Source organism: Gymnodraco acuticeps, unplaced genomic scaffold (genome assembly GCF_902827175.1).
Source record: "Gymnodraco acuticeps unplaced genomic scaffold, fGymAcu1.1, whole genome shotgun sequence".
Taxonomy (NCBI): domain Eukaryota; kingdom Metazoa; phylum Chordata; class Actinopteri; order Perciformes; family Bathydraconidae; genus Gymnodraco; species Gymnodraco acuticeps.
The window spans coordinates 1446276-1467084 of NW_022989890.1; the positions used below are offsets into that span (position 1 = coordinate 1446276).

General features: G+C 42.8%; 2 protein-coding genes across 5 annotated transcripts in view; one reads left to right on the top strand and one right to left on the bottom strand.

Moving 5' to 3' along the window:
- Positions 1-16520, top strand: zgc:163098 (uncharacterized protein LOC100037380 homolog). 3 transcript variants are annotated; one of them, XM_034200098.1, is made up of 24 exons: positions 1-124; positions 1457-1541; positions 2025-2136; positions 7830-7930; positions 8096-8163; positions 8247-8356; positions 8441-8505; positions 8586-8751; positions 8861-9060; positions 9583-9626; positions 10734-10838; positions 10919-10985; positions 11187-11356; positions 11441-11603; positions 11697-11776; positions 11878-11965; positions 12046-12177; positions 12316-12502; positions 12730-12810; positions 12889-12952; positions 13064-13214; positions 14363-14473; positions 15883-16061; positions 16157-16520. In XM_034200098.1, exons 2-24 carry the CDS (start codon positions 1464-1466, stop codon positions 16275-16277), a joined length of 2643 nt encoding a protein of 880 aa, XP_034055989.1. In that variant the 5' UTR covers positions 1-124; positions 1457-1463; the 3' UTR covers positions 16278-16520. The 3 variants fall into 3 exon arrangements, with proteins under 3 accessions (XP_034055989.1, XP_034056001.1, XP_034055992.1); XM_034200110.1 differs by having other exon boundaries at positions 81-99; XM_034200101.1 differs by lacking the exon at positions 1-124 and adding an exon at positions 194-377.
- Positions 14947-20809, bottom strand: part of wdr44 (WD repeat domain 44) — an 18007-nt gene continuing 12144 nt past the window's right edge. Inside the window, exons 14-20 of one of the 2 annotated variants that reach the window (XM_034200090.1) lie at positions 20193-20315; positions 19922-20113; positions 19713-19814; positions 19492-19607; positions 17847-17974; positions 17611-17745; positions 14947-17534 (exon numbers count right to left, since the gene is read on the bottom strand). In XM_034200090.1, the coding sequence (XP_034055981.1) occupies positions 17446-17534; positions 17611-17745; positions 17847-17974; positions 19492-19607; positions 19713-19814; positions 19922-20113; positions 20193-20315 (885 nt within the window). In that variant the 3' untranslated portion in view covers positions 14947-17445. Of the gene's footprint in view, positions 17746-17846; positions 17975-19491; positions 19608-19712; positions 19815-19921; positions 20114-20192; positions 20316-20809 lie in introns of both variants that reach the window. The other variant, XM_034200081.1, reaches the window with a different exon arrangement.

Sequence of the window (20809 nt, forward strand, 5' to 3'; positions counted from 1 at the left end):
AGTACCGAGCAGCGTCCGACTCCTCCTCACTCAGCTCCAGCCGGATGTCTCTCCACTGCTTCATGTTGTGATAGAAATAGTCGTCGCAAGCCAAAAATGGTGAAGCAATAGCATGACACACATTGTAAGTTACTGTTTTAGCTAAGCTATATTAAGCTATGTGCATGCAATGTGTACGGAGAGTCGGTGCTTTGTGGCGTAACAGAAGACAATATTAGACTGTGTTATGTTAGCAAGCGTTAGCTCAGAGAAGCTGCACGACATCCACAGTTAGCAGATGTTAAGATAAAGATTTCTGCATCTGTATGGGTCGTGATATTATCAGGATAATTCTCGACGAAGATACATAACCTGTATTCAGCATGCAAACGTTAACGGTGGGTTAGCTTATCATGTCACTTGAGTCCAGAGACAGTGAGCTAAGCTAAACAGTGGTGTAGCTAACGTTAGCAAAGTGATAGCTCATAGTCAGTCCAGGCCTTTTAAACACCGTTTGAGCTAAAAACCGACCAAAAATAACGTGTGCTTTACCTCTGCATGAGAGGACATCTCGAGCATTTGTTGAATGGTGTTATTACGTTGAACCAGGTAGCTGTATGTATATACTGAATTCAATGTGCTTGCTTGCAGCTCACTTGTTGTGAAAGTGTTGTGATATGTTATACAGCTTGCAGTGTGCATGTGGTCTGCATACTGCTAGATATAGCTTTGTGTTCAAATGTGTGAAGTTGTAGTTTTGGTAACTCCTCTTGCTTATTTTCATTACACATGACTTGTATCTTTTATCTGACCATAAATACATCATGATACACATAAGTAAACAAAACACACTTTGTGCCGTTTAATAATATTGGGAGGGATGAGACCCTCTTTAAGGGTCACACGTGCAGAGCACACACTGTGACATGTGTTCTCAGCTTTTAACCCATCCTAGTACCAGGAGTCTAGTACTAGGAGCAGCTATTGCACAGCGCCCGGGGAGCATTGGGAGTGAGGGGGGAAGGGGGATGTCCGGTGCCTTGCTCAAGGGCACCACGGCAGGGCAGGAGGTGAACTGGGACCTCTCCAAGTAGCAGTCCACACTTCATTTTTAGGTCTGGTCGGGGACTTGAACCAGCAACCCTACAGCTCACAGTCCAATCCCCTACTGACTGAGCCACTGCCGGACTCTCCACTGACCCTGAAAGTGATGAACAGTTTGTGCACATAATCATAGAAGATGTCCTTCATCTTTGAGACAAGGATAAAGATAACAGGATTAGAGTCATTTCAATGAATTAAAGCCCTACTTCTAACTACCAAAAGCCAGGCTGTTAATACAAATAGGTAAGGGGATTTTGTCAGAGATCTAATAGAGATTTGTAAGTTTGTCAGCAGTGTTAGTCATTTTGAAATCCTATCAATTAATTACTTCATGATTGTATTCATTTGTTCTTCATATTGTTATTTTTTCCAGGGTAAGCATGGCTGATAGAAAGGGAAAACCTGTCACTCCGATCAAAACACTCTCAAAGAAAGAACAAAAGGAGCTCAAGAAAAAGGTAAAGACGATCGGGATCTTGTGATTTTGGATCTGATTTAGGCATAGAGCTTTTCGTAGCAGGGCTAAACGATCTGGGAAAAAATTCTAAAAAATTGCGATTATTTTGATATTACAAATGTGATAGGATTGCAGTTGCGATATAATAAGAGGGAATCATCCTTTTTTCATTGGAAATAAATCAATTAAAATCAATTTGTGAACATTTTACCAAGCAAAGTATAATGTAATTCGTACAATACAAATTGCCGGCCAGGACAACGTATAATGCGCCTCCTGTGTCTGAAATATTGCACTTGTCCACATTATGTTGCATAGTAATCAAATTTGGATAAATTGTTTAACTAATTAGCCCTATTTCGTATTTTGAGGATACACATATTGCCTGTGAAAAGGCATTGTATTCAACGATTATTTCATATTTAACTTGATAAACTGTGAACCATTGGACGGAAATGATGTTTTGTGTATGTAACGTTTCCAGGAGGAAGAAAAAGCAGCAGAGGTTTTTGAAGAATTCTTGGCTTCGTTTGAAAGCAACAAGAAAGGTGGAGGGAAAACGTTTGTCCATGGGGGAATCGTGAATGCAACTAAAGGTTAGCACACAGTAGGAGTTCCTGACTATTCGATCTAGCATTAAGATACCTGAAAGTAGCAATTAAAGAATATCATGCTGACTTTTTCAGGGCCCATATCTTTTTTTGAAAGGTTAAATAAACGTATCTACTTTGGGGACCTGTAGTCAGTAGTCCACTATCACTTTTAGTTTAAAGGCCCCATGTCATGGCCATTTCTACTGATCATAATTCCATTGTTGAGGTCTACTAAAATAGATTTATACTGTGCAATTTTCCAAACTCACATTGGTTTCTCATACAGCATCTCTGTATAGTATGTGTATTCACTCTCTGTCCTAAACGGCTTGTTGGAGCTCCTGACCCCCCCCCTCCCTGTGAGCCCATTGGCCGTCTGCGAGACACAGCGAAACCCAGCCCGAAACCAGCCCGAGCACACACACTCGCAGCCTGGCTGTGAGTCAGTGTGTGTGCTCACACACAAATTGACCAATCCACAGACTTAACGTAATGGCTCCATGGATTGGTCCATTTGGGTATGTGCACGTGTTGCGACCTGGCTCAAAAGGCCACAACAAAAAGGAGACACAACATGTCAACGGGTAGGTAAAGGTGTTTATTTGCACAACACTGGTCAATTCAACACATTGGTTATACTCATCAGAGCCGGGTGCCTGCAGGAAAACAGAGCGAGAGCAGACAGGAGCAGAGAGGCTTTAAAATAGCTGCAGAGCACCAGACCCAGGTGCCCTGAGTTAATGCAATCACTGCAATCAATGCAGCCAAGACAGGACAGCCACACCCTCTCCACTGATGAACCCACAGGGGCATCACAGCCCCCCCCTTAAGACCGAGGCCCCAAAGGGATCCCCGAAACAACACCAAATATCCAGAGCCAGAGAGACTCCCTACCCCACCGGGGCACGAGAGAGAGCATCCGCCACAACGTTGTCCTTCCCCTTAATGTGCCGAATGTCCAAACTATAGGACTGCAGGACAACGGTAAAATCGCTGCTTAATTGGAGGACTGTCCCCCACGTCGATATCATGCTCCACGAGAGTTGTGCGCGATGGCGTATCGCCGAACAGTACCACAAACTTCCCGATTAAAGCCGCCAATTCATCTCTCTGTGCTGCCGGTAAGTGACTCAACAAGCGATCCAATTGGCATAACGACTCCGAATTCCTCAGCCTACCAGACATAACAGGTTCATCTGGTGCCTTAACATCACACTCCTCAGCCAACCCTCGATCTGAAAGCACAGAATCAACCATCATTATGGGGCCCACACCCAACTTTTAACCATGAAGCTATCCCCAACGGTATCACGAACATAGTACGGTTTCAGGAGGTTGACGTGACACAGTTGAGACAACTTCCTCCGATTTGGAGTAGCAATCAGGTAATTTTGATCTGACACTTTACTCTCAACAGTGTACGGGCCAGCAAACTTGGCTTTGAATGGTGAAACCTGCAGTGGCATCAAAGCCAACACCTGATCCCCTGGGCTGAATTCACGATACTCGGCTTTACGGTCATAGAGTCTCTTCATATTAGCCTGAGCACCAGCTAAATTTTTCCTTGCCATTTCCACCGCTACATACAGGTGATGACGAAAGCCCTGTATATAGTCCACTAAATTTTTAGGTGGCTCACCCTCAACCAAACCATCCTGGAGAACAGATAACACCCCACGCACCTTATGCCCAAAGACCAAATCATTAGGGCTGAACCCTGTACTTTCCTGAACGACTTCCCTGGACGCCAACATGAGCCATGGAAGTCCCTCCTCCCAATCCTTCCCCATTTCCATACAATAAGCACGCAGCATGGACTTCAATGTTTGATGAAACCGCTCTAGCGCCCCCTGGCTTTGGGCATGGTAAGCCGACGCACGGTTATGCCTGACCCCCAGCTGCTGTAGAATCTGTTTGAATATATGGGAAGTAAAGTTGGTACCCTGGTCGCTTTGAATCACACGTGGGATCCCAAATGTGGAGATGAACTGGGTTAAAGCCCTAACTACTGGCTTCACTGAAATGGAGCGTAAGGGAAACGCTGCAGGATACCTTGTAGTCTGGCACATTATAGTAAGCATGTACGCACAACCGGACTTAGAAGGAGGCAACGGCCCCACACAATCTATGATCAAATGCTCAAAAGGTTGACCAAGGGCTGGAATGGGACTGAGGGGTGCAGGCTTCACCACCTGACTTGGTTTACCAGTGAACTGACATATGTGGCATGCTTTAATATAACTTGCAACATCGCGCTTTAACCGAGGCCAGAAAAAAAAATAGCGTAGGACACGGTCATAGGTTTTTTTTATCCCCAAATGTCCCCCACTATCATGCGCAGTTTGCAATATCACATCACGAAAGCTACTCGGCACCACCACCTGAAAAATTGCCTCCCCCCACAGCATCACCAACACAGGGCACCCACTTACGCACCAGCAAGTCCCCCTGAACAAAGTAACCCTGGGCTATGTCTCTGACCTTCTCTGCCGGCAACACTTCAGTCCACAGAGCAGAAAGAGATGAATCGTCCCTCTGACTCCTGACCCAGTCCTCCTTTGACACCGACGAAGGGAGATCAGGCAGTGAGACCACATGTACTACATTACTTTTGCTACACTCCGAAACATGTGGGTCAGCAGACATTTTATGGCTCTGTGCACGTGTCACCGCACAAACTGGAAACACACTTGGAAACTGCAAACCACTCTCATCTGGCTCCCCAGATGCCACCAGCCTGGAAACCACCACAGGCGGTGGCACACCAGCCCACACAGCACTACCAGCGAGATCGTTGCCCAAAATCATATGTATCCCATCGAGTGGCAACGCGGGACGCACCCCGATAGACACAACTCCCCGCACCAGTTCGCAATCCAGCACTATTGTATGCCGTGGCACAGGGATCAAGCCCATCTCCATGCCCCTCATCAGCACAAAATCCCCCGTTTCTGTCTCTGACGAAAAAGGCAACACTGACTCAACAATGAATGAGTATCTAGCCGCTGTATCACGCAACACCTTAATCGGCACATATTTGTCACTACCGACCACTGATACTACCGCTTCCGTGATGAACGGCTCAAAAACCAGAACCCGCATCCGGGTCGGCACAAACCGGCTTCTTATCAGGCACCATGCCCGAGCCTACACCCAACGGTTTTTTATCCACCACGGCAGAACAACACATGGCTGGAGCATGTGGTGACAAACGAGGCTTCCCCTTCGTTTCCAGCAATGGACACTGCTCCTTCCAATGACTCCCACCTTTGCAATAGTGACATTGGTCCACTTTGGCCCCTCGGGTCGCCCTGTACCTGCAAATCTACGGGAGGAGCCTGGTGAAAACTTTCGCACGGGCATCTCCATTGTCTTCTCCACGTTTCCATCACCCCTAGAATATTTCTCCGCAAAACTGCCCTTATGTGTCAACACAAAATCGTCCGCTAATTCAGCAGCTCTAAACGCGGTGGGAGGTTTCTGTTCATTCACATACGTGGCCACACGCTGAGGGAGAATGTTTTTAAATTGTTCCAAGACAATGAGCTCACAAAGACCGTCAAAACTTGCAACCTTGCTGCCGCGCACTACCGCTGAAAATGAGAAGTTAAATCACGGATAAACTCCACATGTGTCTGCTTATCTCCCTTGACCCCACTTCTGAAACCTTTGACGATACGCTTCAGGAACCAGTTCGTAAGATTTCAACACCGCTGATTTTACTCTATCATAGTCCAAAGTATTTTCGCCACAAATAGCTGAATAGGCTTCCTGTGCTCGCCCAGTGAGTACACACTGAAGTAACAGCACTCTGTCCAAATCTGACCAGTTTCTTGCCTCTGCTATGTGTTCAAATAGAGTGAAAAAAATGTCCGGGTCACGCTCATTGAACTTTGGCACTAATCGCAAGTAAGAAATTATATCGCCACTGCCTGATGCTAACCTAGCACCACCATCCTCCCCTGGAGAAAACTTGCCCTCTCCCATCAGCCGTAATCTAGCATGTTCCACCTCACATTTCATCTTTTCCACCTCCAGCACCTTCTCCACCTCTAAACGCTTCTCTACCTCCTGCTGCTGACCCCTCATCTCCAACTGCAACTTCTCCTGCCAACTTCAACTTCAACTGCAATCTCTCCTGATTAAACTGCATGGCCAAAAGCTCCTTTTGCTGTTCGAATGTCAAACCAGCTGTCTGAACCACTACTGGCCCGACCCCTGCCACACCAGACTCACTCTTCTGTAACACTCCCCGCTCAAACAAAGATGACACGATGACAGCTTTAATGTCATGTTTCCGCTTGCTCCCTACAACAGCAATTTCATAATGCTCTGCTATTTCGATCAACTGCGCCTTCTGGCAACCATCCAAGAAAGATACTGAGGGCGCATCCACAAACGCTGACAAAGAAGCCATAATATATTGCCTATACCCAATCAGAAAGCAAAGTACTCAACTGTCAACACGCCTGGGCGAAAAGACAAAACCCAACAGAGAATTCCCCCCCTAACTGCCTTACCAAAATCTTCCTAATCTCACCTAGTCTTCATGTGGCTTGCGGCGGGTAATTACGCACTGGAACCCGGCGGATTTATGGAGCGACCTGCACGCAGGTAACACCAAGAAATCACGCGGATGTGCCCCCGAGACAGCTGTCCGAAAACAGCTGACACCAACCACGTCGCCACAACACTATGAAAAAAAACAAACAGACGGAACCCAAGGGGAAACGCCACTTAAGCCTAGCGGGGAAAATCTCTTTTACAAAAGCGTAACCAACAGCAATATCTTACCTTCTGATTGGCACACAAAACCTGATGCCATGTCAAACACTAAAGCATCCTGAAACCCAAAAGACATGATGTGTCCCCCAAATAGCAGCGCAGAGCCAGCACACAGCTGGACCACAACAATGAATCAGCTGCTCAATGAGCACTACACAAACTTTTTAACTAAATAACCCGTTGGACGAGCCCCCATTTGTTGCGACCTGGCTCAAAAGGCCACAACAAAAAGGAGACACAACATGTCAACGGGTAGGTAAAGGTGTTTATTTGCACAACACTGGTCAATTCAACACATTGGTTATACTCATCAGAGCCGGGTGCCTGCAGGAAAACAGAGCGAGAGCAGACAGGAGCAGAGAGGCTTTAAAATAGCTGCAGAGCACCAGACCCAGGTGCCCTGAGTTAATGCAATCACTGCAATCAATGCAGCCAAGACAGGACAGCCACACCCTCTCCACTGATGAACCCACAGGGGCATCACAGCACGTCACTGTACCCAGAAAGACAACAATGGAAAAAGAAAAATCTCCAACGAGGCGTTCTGGGGCAGCAGACAGGTATTTTCTGTGTTAGAGTTTTACTCGCTACAGGGTGTACTTTGAGGGTTTGTGACTCTGCAGACCGTTTACATGCATAAAAACCTTCATAACACACAAGGGGACGGGTAATAACCGGAAAAGCATGACATGGGACCTTTAAAACATGTCTGATTGTCTGACAGACATCTAACTTGATTACCTTGCGAGTTTATGGTCTCAATCACTAGTTTCAAGTGTTCAAGTCCAATCTGTCCTAATTATACAGGAAGCTTCTCGGATATCCTGCTGACCAACAAAATTGAATGAATTATAGTTTGCACACTTGTTGGAGAGTCCATGTTCAGAGATTGCTTTGTTTTATTTTTGCAGAGGAGAAGGCAACCGAGGTCAAGAAAAGTGAGCTTTATCGACCTGCTTCGAATTTTGTCCCCTTTCCCCAGCATGTATCATCTGCTGAGAGCAAAAAGGCTGTAAGTTGTTGCATTGATGTTCATGTTATAGAATCATTTACTGGATTATGTATGGATGTAAACTTACTTTTTACATTATTTCAACACCTCAAACTTTTAAGTGCAATTGTACAAGCAGCCAGTTGTGATATGATAATCACAGTGGCTCCCTTTTTTGATTAACAGACACAAAAAAGAAAGTCAGACGAAAAGAAGAAGAGTAATCTTGAACTCTTCAAAGAAGAGCTTAAACTGTAAGTCTTATTCAACGTTTTTTCCGATAAGTTGATACATTTTTGCCATACCTAAACTTATTGTGACATTTGAAAAAATGCAGAATCCAAGAAGAGCGTGAGGAGAGACATAAAAAGAAGACCAATGACCCTGATGGGGGGGGAGGAGGAGGATGTGGAGGAAATCTGGATATACCATTATCTGGACGATCGGGTAAGAGCCCTCTTAAAATACAAGAGTTTTATAAGTGGAAAAAAATTATCTAAAAACATGCTAACCTCAGCTTTTTCCCTACAGTATTATATGATGACCTAACAGTGCCAACCACCACTAACCTCTACATCGGCTGCATTAGCCCAAAGGTAAAGTAGCGCACTGACTTTGATTGGCTCAGCATTGATACATTTACTTTTCTCACCATTACATTGTTCTGTTCTTTCAGATGAACGAGGAAATTCTCTGCAAAGAGTTCGGTAAGTATGGTCCTCTGGCCAGTGTGAAGATAATGTGGCCCCGAACAGACGAGGAGCGCTGCAGGACCTCCAACAGAGCCTTCGTGGCTTACATGACCCGCAAAGATGCAGAGAGAGCCTTGGCTTCACTCGATGGTAAAAATAGGTTTGATTTACAGGCTGCACTGGCAGATAATAACCTTTCCCCCGTAGCTTTTATCATGCCGTCCTGTTCCACTCCGACTGATTATGTTTTGATTTGTAGGTAAAGTCATTATGGGGTTTGAAATGAAGCTGGGATGGGGTAAACCAGCTCGTATTCCACCTCAGCCTCTCTACACACCGGTGGGGGTGAGGGCCACGCCGCCCCCCCCATCTGGTCTGCCTTTCAACGCTCAGCCGAGGGACCGCTTCCGCAACGACTTCACCAAGCCGCTGGGCATGTCCAAAGGAGAGATGGACAAGGTAAACATCTCTTTGTTCTCCCGGGTGTCTGCATGTTTTATTTCAGTAATGTGTGTTTCACTAAGCAGTACAGGCGCTCATATTTAAGTCATTTTTCTTGTAAATGCCACTAAGCTAATTGATTAGAATCACAGACTCCATCTTTAATACTACATTAAAATACAAGCTTTTACAACTGCCCTGCTTTATCATTCAGTGTCATTTCTCAATGTCTTGGAAACTAATCTGTAATTTCTCATCATTAATTATTAAAAGTTGGGAACAATTTTTATGTTGCATGTTTGTTTATTCATCTAGTTAATCCCACTGTCCGAGAAGTGCCATATCACACGATGCAGGTGTATAGAAAAGCCCTAATTCAAATTAATCTGTTTGACTGTGAGATAAATCAGCTTACATTTTCACAGACATTTCACCGACTATGAATGCTATCGTCGTTTTCTATGCTGTATGTATCCTGCAGTGTTTCATCTGTGCGAGTACTCACTTTTTAATACTTTCACCGTTTGACTTCACAAACAGACTCTGTCCGAAGCCGTAGTCAAAGTGGTTATCCCGACAGAAAGGTACAGACACTCTTCTTTCTACGACCGATCAGCTGTTCTAACAGTGTTACAGGACCCTTACAGATTGTGTCAGGAAGGAAGTTCCAGTCCGAAGAGCTGTAAAAAAAATCTCACGATAGAACATGGTTAACAACCCCAGGTCTTGTTGCATAGCAAAACATCAGTGGACATTTTGTAATCCGCAACTAAAGACTTGAGGGCTTTTGTTGTTGAAGCCAAAGGTCCCAAAGGCCTCAGATTTACCTACAGTAAATGCACTTAGTATGTTTTTATAGCCACTTCATTTTTTCTTTTAGTCTAGTGCTCAATTACCTCAGATTATTCATGTTGTTCCAGTCATAGTGTTGATGTCTTTTAGTTTACGAACAACTTTGATCCCTGGCTTTCCCATTGGTAGGCTGAGACACTGCAGACGGATACAGCTAGAAGGCAGATAGATGTAATGTTAACTCACAATGCAGATTCATGCTAGTGCCATAAATCAAACAAAGTTCTGATTTAAGATACTGTGTATAGTACTGAATAATAAGAAGAAGACTTAATTGCAATGTTACAAATAATCAGGTAACACTGCATGAACATACTCTCAGGCTTAAAGCACCAACACAGTAACTTTTTTTTCATAACTGCAGCCAAGAATGTTTTCACCCTGATTCTGAATTGTCAAGTATACATTTTGAGACCCTTGCATCTCAAGAAAATATCCTACGTCCAACTAAACGGCAACCGTGTATGAATTTTGAAGTTGAGACAGTTTTATTACATACTGAATATAGAAAATGGCCACAAAATTGCAATGTGATTTTGTAGGAATCCTCTCAACAATCAAGGTAAAATGGCCAATATTAAAATGTTGATTATGACTCTCATATGTCTCATATTTTTTTGTAGTCCTCTAGATGTCTAGTAAAAATGATTGCGTTATCACCTTGAAATATAACTATGAACAATATGAACCATGTTCTACAGCTGAATGTCCCACAGGCTGTCGTCTTGTAAAATAGTGAATGCTATGACATCGAACGACACTGTTTGAGTGTAGAGAGGAGATTTCATGTTTTAACTGAGTGCACACCCCGGTCTGATGCCCTCTTATTTCCCCCACAGGAATCTATTATTCCTCATTCACAGGATGATAGAGTTTGTGGTGCGTGAAGGCCCTGTGTTTGAAGCTGTTATCATGAACAAAGAGAAAAACAATCCAGACTACAGGTGAGTGTTTTGCTGCACTTGGTCTAAAATGTTATTTTAAAGGGTATAAATCTTAATTTGCTGTTTTTTCATTTTCTCAGGTTCCTTTTTGAAAACAAAAGCCAGAATCATGTGTACTATCGCTGGAAACTATTCTCCATCCTCCAGGTATGTTTTTGTATTCCTTAGCCTTGTTTCTAAAAGATTTATCTGGGAGAACTTCAAACTGTTCAATCATTTAAATGGTAATCTCATTTTATGGGAAATAGCTATTCTGATTTGAAACACAAGCTTTTACTCCATGAAAATGAAATTACGGGTGTTTTTATATGTGAGTTTCTAGGTTTCTGACATTTATCTTCTCCACAGGGACAGACCCCGACAGAATGGAGGACCGCAGATTTTCGTATGTTTCGGGGGGGCTCCATGTGGAGACCCCCTATCCTGAACAACTACTCTCAGACCGGTGAAGATAGTGCCGAGGCAGAGGAGGAAGCTCCCCCTGAGGAAGAGGTGAAGAAAGGGCAGCTCAGAGCAGAGTAAGTGCAGGCATAATGACATCTCCATACGTGCATGACTTAAGTTGAATTGAATGTAATCCTTTGTTATTCTTTACGATTCAGGCACAGGCAGAGGTTGGAGACTTTGCTAAAAGAGCTCACTCCCAACAGAGAAGATATCGCCAATACCATGCAGTTCTGTCTTCAGAGGGCAGACGCAGCAGAGGAAGTCGTGGGACACATCACTCAGTCTTTCTCCTTGCTTCAGACGCCCCCTCAGAAGAAGGCTAGTTTGCCTCCCTTGTGTAATCGAAATGTCACTGAATGTGTTAGTAAAGTGTGTTACTCACATCAGTTTTCTTCATCCTCATTCCCACAGATTGCCAGAATCTATCTCGTGTCAGACATCTTGCACAACTCATGTGCCAAAGTGCCCGGTGCATCATATTATCGTAAATAGTAAGAGATGTTTACCCTAAATCAGCCTTAACACTTGTTTTATTTTGTATTTCTTCTTCATGTGACAGTCTAACGTGTCTCTGCCTCTGTTTTTTTTTCAGTTTTGAAACAAAGCTTACACAAATATTTGGAGACCTTAATGCAGCGCATAAAAACATACAGGCCAGGCTGCAGGCAGAGCAGTTTAAGGTAATCACGTGTTTCATTTGCCTCACATTTAAACTTAAAACAGAACAACATAAAAACCCTTTTCCTCCCTATCCCCGCAGCAAAAGGTCTCGTGTTGTTTTAGAGCATGGGAGGACTGGACCATATACCCCGAGCCGTTTCTAATCCACCTTCAAAACATCTTTCTGGGCTTCGCCAAAGCTGTAGAGGAGACGATGGAGCCAGTGGTGGAGGTGAGCTGAATATTTATATACTCATTGATCCCATTGTCTACACTCAGTGATTAATCAACACAATCATTGGCAGATAAATCTATACTGAAAGTAATCGTTAGTTGCAGCCCTGATGTGCACTTATCTGTCTCCTCGCAGGAAGTATCCTCTTATCTCGATGGCGCGCCATTGGACAACGCGCTCATAGACGGGTTGCCTCTCAGAGCGCCTGTGGATGACCTCGACGGCTGCCCCTTAGGCTGGGACCCTCTGGACGGGGTCCCTGTTGACGACATTGACGGTGTCCCCTTGGGAGTTGCCATTGACGACATTGATGGCATGCCATGTGAGTCCACCACAAATCAAAAGCACGTCTCTTAACCAGAAGTCCACCGTCTCCTGTTCCCGTTATCAATGATCTCTCAAGTGTCTAAGATCAATACACGATCAATCCATGGCTTGTTGTCTGTAGCTGCAGTGGGATGCAAGCACAGGATTTTCCAACAGGGAATTATAAAGTCATCAACTTCATTAAATAGCTGTCCTGACCCAGCTGTCTCTTTTTTTCCTCAGTGGAGGAGGGCAGTGTTCCTCTCTCCGGCGTGCCTTTGTCGAAATGGGAGAAGACGGTTGACTCCGGAACATTTTCCCAAGGTAACACAGGTCAATATATGCTTATCATATCAATCCTGCCCTCTGTTTTCCTGCTTACTTTACTCCTTTCTTTCTTAGTCATGCTTGGGTCCAAGTGGGACATGGTGGTGGAGAAAACCAGTGCGAATGAAGTGAAAGTAAGGTAAGGTTCCTGTGGTTCGCATCGTTGCATCTGGCTACATCTACGTATATTACACATATTACACAAACCCGGTTTAAAAATGAATAATTCTCCCTCCCCTCCTGGTGACAGTGCCAACTCGCAGGATGGTGATGACGACTCTGAGAGCGACAGCAGTGATGACGGCGGCGGTTCGTCCAAATATGACAATGCATATTTCCAGAGCTCCCTCAAAAGTTTTCAAATGTCCGAGAGCAAAAGGAAACGGTTGAGAGAGCTGGAGGTAAGTCCACATTCATGAATTAATTAATTCATGAGAGGAATACAGTATTAGCGTTTGTATAAAAAAATGTATTTGCCCTCTTTAATCATTTCCTGTGGTTAGACCCATTCTTCCCCCACTTCCTCTAGCTCAGTGGTTCCCAACCTATTTTTTTACATATAATTGTAACGCAATACATGATTGCCACTAAAAGCCTTGTCTCTAGATTACAATAAAATATAAAAAATAATTGATTAATTAATTTGAATACAAATTCAAGTTAGTAGCTATTATAGGCATAAAAAGACAGAAATGTATAATTCTTTCTTTAATATAAATGTTTCTTCTGCGCGTTAAGTGTCCAAACCGGGCTTGTCTGGATAAGCCCATTTTTAAAACAGTCATTGTCCATGCCGGTTTCAGTTGGATTATTTGTCACAGTTGCTCCGATCAGATCGGTCTCCTCCATTTTGTAGATTATTTACGACTTTTGAATCCACATAAACACATCGGCAAAATCCGGCTTACTTTGAGCATGCGTTTTAAACAGTTTAATCCCTTTGTGAATCCACTTCCGCCGTCCTTTAATTTCTTCATACAGCGGGAATCCAAATGAATTAATCCTGAGTCCAATAACCATCAAAGTCACTCCAATAGTGCTCCTTAATTACGCTTTCATCCTCCTTTAACAAAATACTTCACATTCATCCAGTTTGTGACAGTAGTTGTAGCACTTTGAAACTTTAATTACCGCTGTTGCGCCCCCCCAACAGGAGTCATTTGGGGGGGCGCTTGGGAATAAAGGTTGGGAACCACTGCTCGAGCTCACACTTTATGCCATGTTACAAACATCTCCTGTCAGAAATGTTTAATTTTGAATAGAAGACGCTATTAAAGAGGCCCTATTATGCTTTTTGCCACAATAGAGGCGCACAATACAAATACCAACCTGAACATGAGCATGTCATCTTTCTTATGATTATTATTTATCATTACTTATTCAATATAAAAAGTCGAACCATAGTTGTATTGTCATATGCAATAGCTTTACAGTCTGCATTTGACTCCATAGTTGTTTGCCTCCCTACAGTAGCATCTTCAACCGTGTGACAATATGTGAAATGGTGGTAAATAAATATACAGAACTGATTGGATGTGTCTTGCCACAGGTGAAGGTAATGAAGATCCAAGATGAGCTCGAGTGTGGAAAGAGGCAGAGGAAGTCGGGAATGAGCATACAGCAGCAGGTGGAGCACTACAGGAACAAACTGCTTCAGAAGGTGAACTCTATTCTTCAGTTCAATCTGGAGAGACTTAGTTTGTAGTTGATAACATTTTTATAGCCGTATGCACAATAGCGTTTTGGAGATTAGACCCCATCATACTGTGATTAAGGGGGAGGAGAAGCCGACTAGAAAGAGAAACCCCCCGGGGTCTAGACTGGTTCTTCTGGGCTATCCTGCCTTGGATCTGAAAAACTGGAGGTGGAGGAGGGTTGCATCAATTCTCCTGAACGATGCTGTCAGAGGAGAGAAAGAGCAGATTTAAACGTTTTGCCAGGTGTGCTGTGAGGAATAAGATGCAGCCGATTGGTTTAGCTGGGGTAAGTTGCGCCTTTGCTTTATTGAGAAAAGGGGCGAGTGAGTGAGGGATAATTGTGAATGAGAGCGTGGGAACGAGTCTTCTTGAAAGAACTTGCGCTGAGCTTCATTTAATAGTCTCTTAAGCAAAAATAAAAACCATGACTGATGTGTAATAGAAACATTTCTTTAATCAGGAACAGCATGGGGCAACATTTACAAAAGTGCTTGCTATTAGTACATTAAAATTAGACTGTGAAATTAGTCAGTTGGCACGGTAAAAAAAACAGTGTTACAGACACGCCCAAAGTGAAACTGCAAAGCCAGGTAGCAAGCCATTTTAGATCTGCACCAACTGAGAGGGAGCGTCTAGCTTCAGCTGCTGTTTGTGTCCTAATGTGTTTTCCAAGTTTTTTTACTATAAACCGATTCTTTTGAGTAGTTTCTGAATATTTTACCCACAAAATACCCATTTTCAATTACTAACCCTGTGGTATTTTGAAGAACACATTTATATCATTGCATGTACCCAAAAATACAGAAAATTATTCTTGAAAAAGGGTAAATTGGGGCTTTGATCAACAGCAAAACTTAATCAACAAACATCTTCAAAAAGTTTCATCTCCCAGAAGAATGCTCACTACTTACAAAACACATGCATTTCCGCTCACGCATTTCCAGTTAAAACTCTTGGAAAATGTTTCAAAATATCTTTTCTTTTAAATAAGGCCACCATTTCCCTCAATTCAAAAATAATTTTCTACATTTTTTGTGATTAGTTTTTGTTATGAATTATAGTTAACCCAGGGTGAGTATTTGATATACAAATACTTTTGAGGTTGTAGTATTTCAGTTACACTGCTTGAAAAAACTGTTACCCTGCCTGTAAGTGTTAATGCTGATATCTTTCATTTCTGTAGGTGTGGGTGAGCATGTGTTAAATGGGTCGCACAAACTAAACAGCTCCCCCTTGTGGAGAACCTGCACTATGTTTTAGTTGAATTAGTAATTGATTACAAGCCAGTTGTCGTATTTTGCATCTCAACAGACAAAAACAATAAAAGCCTTTTATCTGACTTCATTGGGATGTTTCACCGTGTCTACTATAGGAGTTTGAAAAAGATGAAGACAAAAACGAGAGACTGACATCAAAGCCCAAAGACAGGTCGAAGGATGACAGGAGGGACAGAGATCGGAGCAAACGAAGTGTAGAGGGCGTCAGGAGACGAGGAAGGAGTCGAGATCCAGACGACCACGCCCGAAAGTCGAGGAGCATCTCTCCTTTAAAGCAAGTGCCAAGACATTTATTTGTGGAGCCAATGCATTCATCCATAACGTCTTTCTTTCTTGTCAGTCTGTTAACTTTCAATCCTTTTTAAACAGGACAAGGTCTCCCAAATGGTCCAAGCGTTCCCGATCACCATCTCCAGACCGGAAGACCAGGAAGTCCAGGTCGCGGTCGCCACATCGCTCCCATAAGAAAGCAAAGAAGAGCAAACACTGACTCTCATCCATTGCCCTGCTGGTATCCATGGGTTACACAGCGCTCTTTAAAACAGACGAACATGTCCGCTCTTTTGGTCCCAACTCACTCTCCATGCAAGACTCTGCACTCTTTTTTTTGTATGATGAAGTTTGAACACTGTAACTAATTATATATTTTTGTTTTAATGTTTGTTTTTAAAATGATAAGCTGAAATGTTGCTGCAGAGTTCTGACACTAAATAAATCACGGATGTTGATACAACGTGTGTGTGGAGGAGATGATTTGTAGGGCCAGGTATCAACTACTTTTACTGGTAATTTTTTTATGTAAAATATGTCGTCAACACGCATTCCTCTAGTTTGTGTGGACTTGAGTAAATGAATAGAGCATTATTTGGTTCCGTTTACAAAAGCAGCAAGTATGCAATGTTACACTGAATTTACAGTAACATTAATAATGACATGTGCTTTCATTGGAAAAAAATATATCAAAACGTCTTTAAGAGCCAATATTGTTCTTGACCATTTTTAAAGATACCCAGCCCAAATCAATAATAGCCGTATACTGATTTCATGTACCGTAGATTTGCTGTCATCTGCTAAAATGTTCGATAAATTACAGAAATAAGATTTAGAAGTTTAATTTAGAAAAGTGATCTAGATTTAGGCACAAATCATTTCAAACCACCTTGCTTCAGACAAATGGTTACATCTCTTTAAGACACGTAAATGTGTGACTGACATTAGGACTTAGCTTTTCTAAAACGTGGGAGCAAAAGAAATTAGTAAGGTGCCCATACTGTTACAAAATAACCTAATCTTGCCATACTCCATCCGGACCACACAGCTGTAAATGAACACGTATGTTTCTGAACAGACAACACACACGCTTGGCATTTCTGGCTCTTTTTTCCCTTAGCGCAGAACTGTTCACAGTTGCTTGGTATTCAAGATAAAAAATAGAAACGTGACCGGGATTCACACCTCCTCTGTATTGTACAGTCTATTCCCTTCTATGTTAGGGTCCATGTTTTCCTGAAAGAAGGCTACAGACGGCTCTTTGTCACAGAGCGATAACCGTTAGGTAGTGGGTGACGTCAGAAGGCCCCTGACAGACTCTCCTTCGTCTTCAGGAGCGATTTCCTGCAGTCTGCCTGAGTGTGAGGAGCTGACAGCCTCTGCAATGCTCAGTACTTTTTTACATTGATGAAAACCTTGATGGCTCCAGTGAAGTCAGCAGAAAGTAGAACCTCTGTGTGATCCGTCTTTAGGGCTCCTACAAAGGACAACACTCAATTTAAAGTACCGAAATGTCTTGATGTTGTGAAATCTGCCCGTAAAGGGAAACGTACCTGAGGGTATGGTTTCAGAGTCAGTGGAGTCCAGGCTCTTACACTCTGCTTCTGGTTTGTCTGCTCCAGGTTCTGGCGGAACAATAAGGCCTGGGTGGGGTGCAAAAACTGCTGAGGTGACCACTGCATTGTGTGCTGAAAGATAAGTCAAGGTTTAGTGTCAGTTCAATCAAGAGGGAACAATAAGTTATACAGGTAGTTGCATTAAAATCAAGCTTAACATACAACATAGTTACCTTTAATTCCTTCCCAGAAGTCATTGCGGTCCCGTCGTACAGAAGTGAATTTGCTCAAGTCGTGGTAAGTGCTCCAGATGTACACGTACTTATCCTCTGAACCACTGACTATAAAGGAGTAGTCATGACTGCAGGAAGACAATCCTACAGTTAATTAAGGCACAGTCAAAATGACAAAGACAAAGTGTGCTTTATGGTGGCAGGGCAGATTTGCTTTACTGTAAAAGGTCAGTGTTCATGTTTAACAGTTGGAGATGACAGTAAAAAAACATGAAAAGGAGAATTTAGGCAACACCTCTACTTTCAACTGCAACTCTTGCATGGAGTCTGTTGCTCAGTAATGCTAGTTTAAAGTGGACCTGTCATGCTATATTTGAAACATATATTGTAGGGCCATACCTATACAAAACATGTCTGTGACGTTTTTTTTTTCAAAATACCAAACAGTTCACCCATTGTAGCCATCCCACATACTGCTCAAACCCTTCTTTTGCAGCCCTGTTAGAGAAACGCGGATCTTGGGTCCTTAGCTTGAAAAAAAGAAAAGAAGAGGAGGCGGAGCTAATGCCTGATTAGAATTCTACCGGAGATAAAGTTAAATTCTGCTGTGACAAAAACGCCATCCTGTTTAAACCACGTCAAGGATTATTTCTGAAATAGTATGGAGCTCAAATGCTTTTTCTCTTGCAGGTTTATCACAAGGTGAGTTATTTTTATATTTCCTGCTTTTTAAAACACATGTGCTTTACAGTACAGGTTAGCTCTGAGTGTTAGCGAGGCTTGCTAATGTAAACAAAGACGAGATTACGTCCAAAACACGTCAGGCATTGTTTCTGATAGCTATTTTCTGTGGGTCCGCTGCCGATTTGACGTCAGTTCGGATATAATCTGTATCCGCTCGTTGTACACCCGTTTTTAAAAGATTTGGGTACGGAGGAAAAGAGAGAGGGTTTTATTTTCTGACGCTGCGTGAGTTCCCCGACGCACCGGGGACACATATGTATGTATAAAGACATCACAAAGTGCACTTTGCATGATAGGTCCCCTTTAAAATAATGAAAGGGGCCCTAATATGCTTTTGGGGGTTATAAAGGTTTTTGGGTACCACTTTACAATAAGACTATCCTTATAACGGGTTTACGAATAGTTTGTAATTCATGTATTAATTAGGTTGTGAACACTTTATAAATCATGAATAAGCTTTTATAAGACATGAGATAAACAGGGCACCTGTGACCGGTTGCTTGCCAAATAGTGAGCCCACATTTATCTGTACTGCTAAGTCTTATATTGGCTGCCTAGCTTACTTCGTCTTCTTCATCAGCCAGCATCCTTGGTATCTGTTGTTCACTGAGTTGATTCTCGCTAAGTAGCCAATATAAGGCTTAGTCATCTTGCCAAATAGTGAGCCTGTGTTGATGTATGCAAACTATGTTAGAACTGGTTTATAAATTGTTCTTAATGATTAATAAAGTGTTTACTACCTAATTATAAACCCTTTATGAATCCTTTATAAGGGTAGTCTTATTGTAAAGTGGTACCGGTTTTTGTGCATGTAAATGGTCTGCAAAGCCTAAAATCCCTCCAGAAGTTGTTTCTCTCTCACACACCTTTATTAAAAACTAGGAAAGAGAGCCATCCTCACCTGAAGCTGGCCTTGATCTGGCTGCTGCTGTTGACATAACCTTTGTATTTCATGGATAAAGACAAGTCCCTCAGGTCATAAAGGCGGATGCGGGAATCGTTTGAGGTCACCAAAATCTGTCAAAGGGGGGAGGTCATTTCAGAGGTCTGTTTAAAATGCCTAATCATAGGGACATCATACATACTGTATGAAACATGTATCTATAGTGCAGATCGTGTTACCTTGTTCTCTCCAGGTAGGGGCTCAATGCCGGTGATTTTGCGTCCTACTTTGTTCCTGCCTCTAGTGGACCTCACATGAATTTGAGTGTGGTATTTCAGACGCTAAGGAAGGGGAAAACAGAAAATGCATTTAACTGGGAATTAATACAAAACGTTTTTTGATGATATAGCAGTTAGCATTCGCAGGAAAGAGTATCTTGGCTCGGTACCTCCGTGTCATAGAAGATGCATCGGCCATCGTACGTGCCGATGACGGCGTACTTCCCATTTTGGCAGAAGTTAGCTGCCGTGATGAGGCGTGTTGTGCCGTCCACCTCGTTCCACAGCGCCACCTTCTTGTCAGGAATGTTCCAGAGTCGTAGCTTCCCATCCAGAGAGCCACTTAAAAAGTATCTGTCATCCTGGGAAACAAGAGGAAAGCGTTGTATAAAATAATAAATACAGATGTGATTTATGATGAGGGAAGGTGACTCGACTTACTCTGGGGTGGAAAGCAATGGCTGTGACGAAATCAATGTGCTGAAAGCAGCAGAGACACTCTCTCCTCGATATGTGCCACAATCGCACCGTTTTATCCATGGAAGAGGAGAGCAGGAAGAAGTTCTAGATTGACACAAAAAAAATGTGTAAGACGAGATAAAACTAGAATTTTTCATTTAATCGTTTATTTGAAGAGGCACATTGATGAACATTTAAAACAAATAATGCTTTAAAACGTAAATATGCCGGATTTTAGCTTTGAGCTCATTTCCATCCGTAGTCCCTCACATACAACATTTAAGAACATGACATTTATATACATAGCAAAAATAAATACATGATATCCAGAAAGCGCATGAGCAGCATATACTTTTCTTGTACTCTCTTGTACAGCTGTTCTATAGGTTTCAGGTTTGTGGCACAAGCAAACGACCAGTTTGTCAAACAGTATTCAATGTGGGATAGAATCATACAGTGGAGGTATGACTTTGCAGCATTGACAGTTAAGAAAGGTCTAATTTGTTTAAAATGTTGCAAGTTGAATTTAACGGTATTGGATACTTTCTTAATATGTTTCTTAAAAGTCAAGTTTGAGTCCAATATGACTCCAAGATACT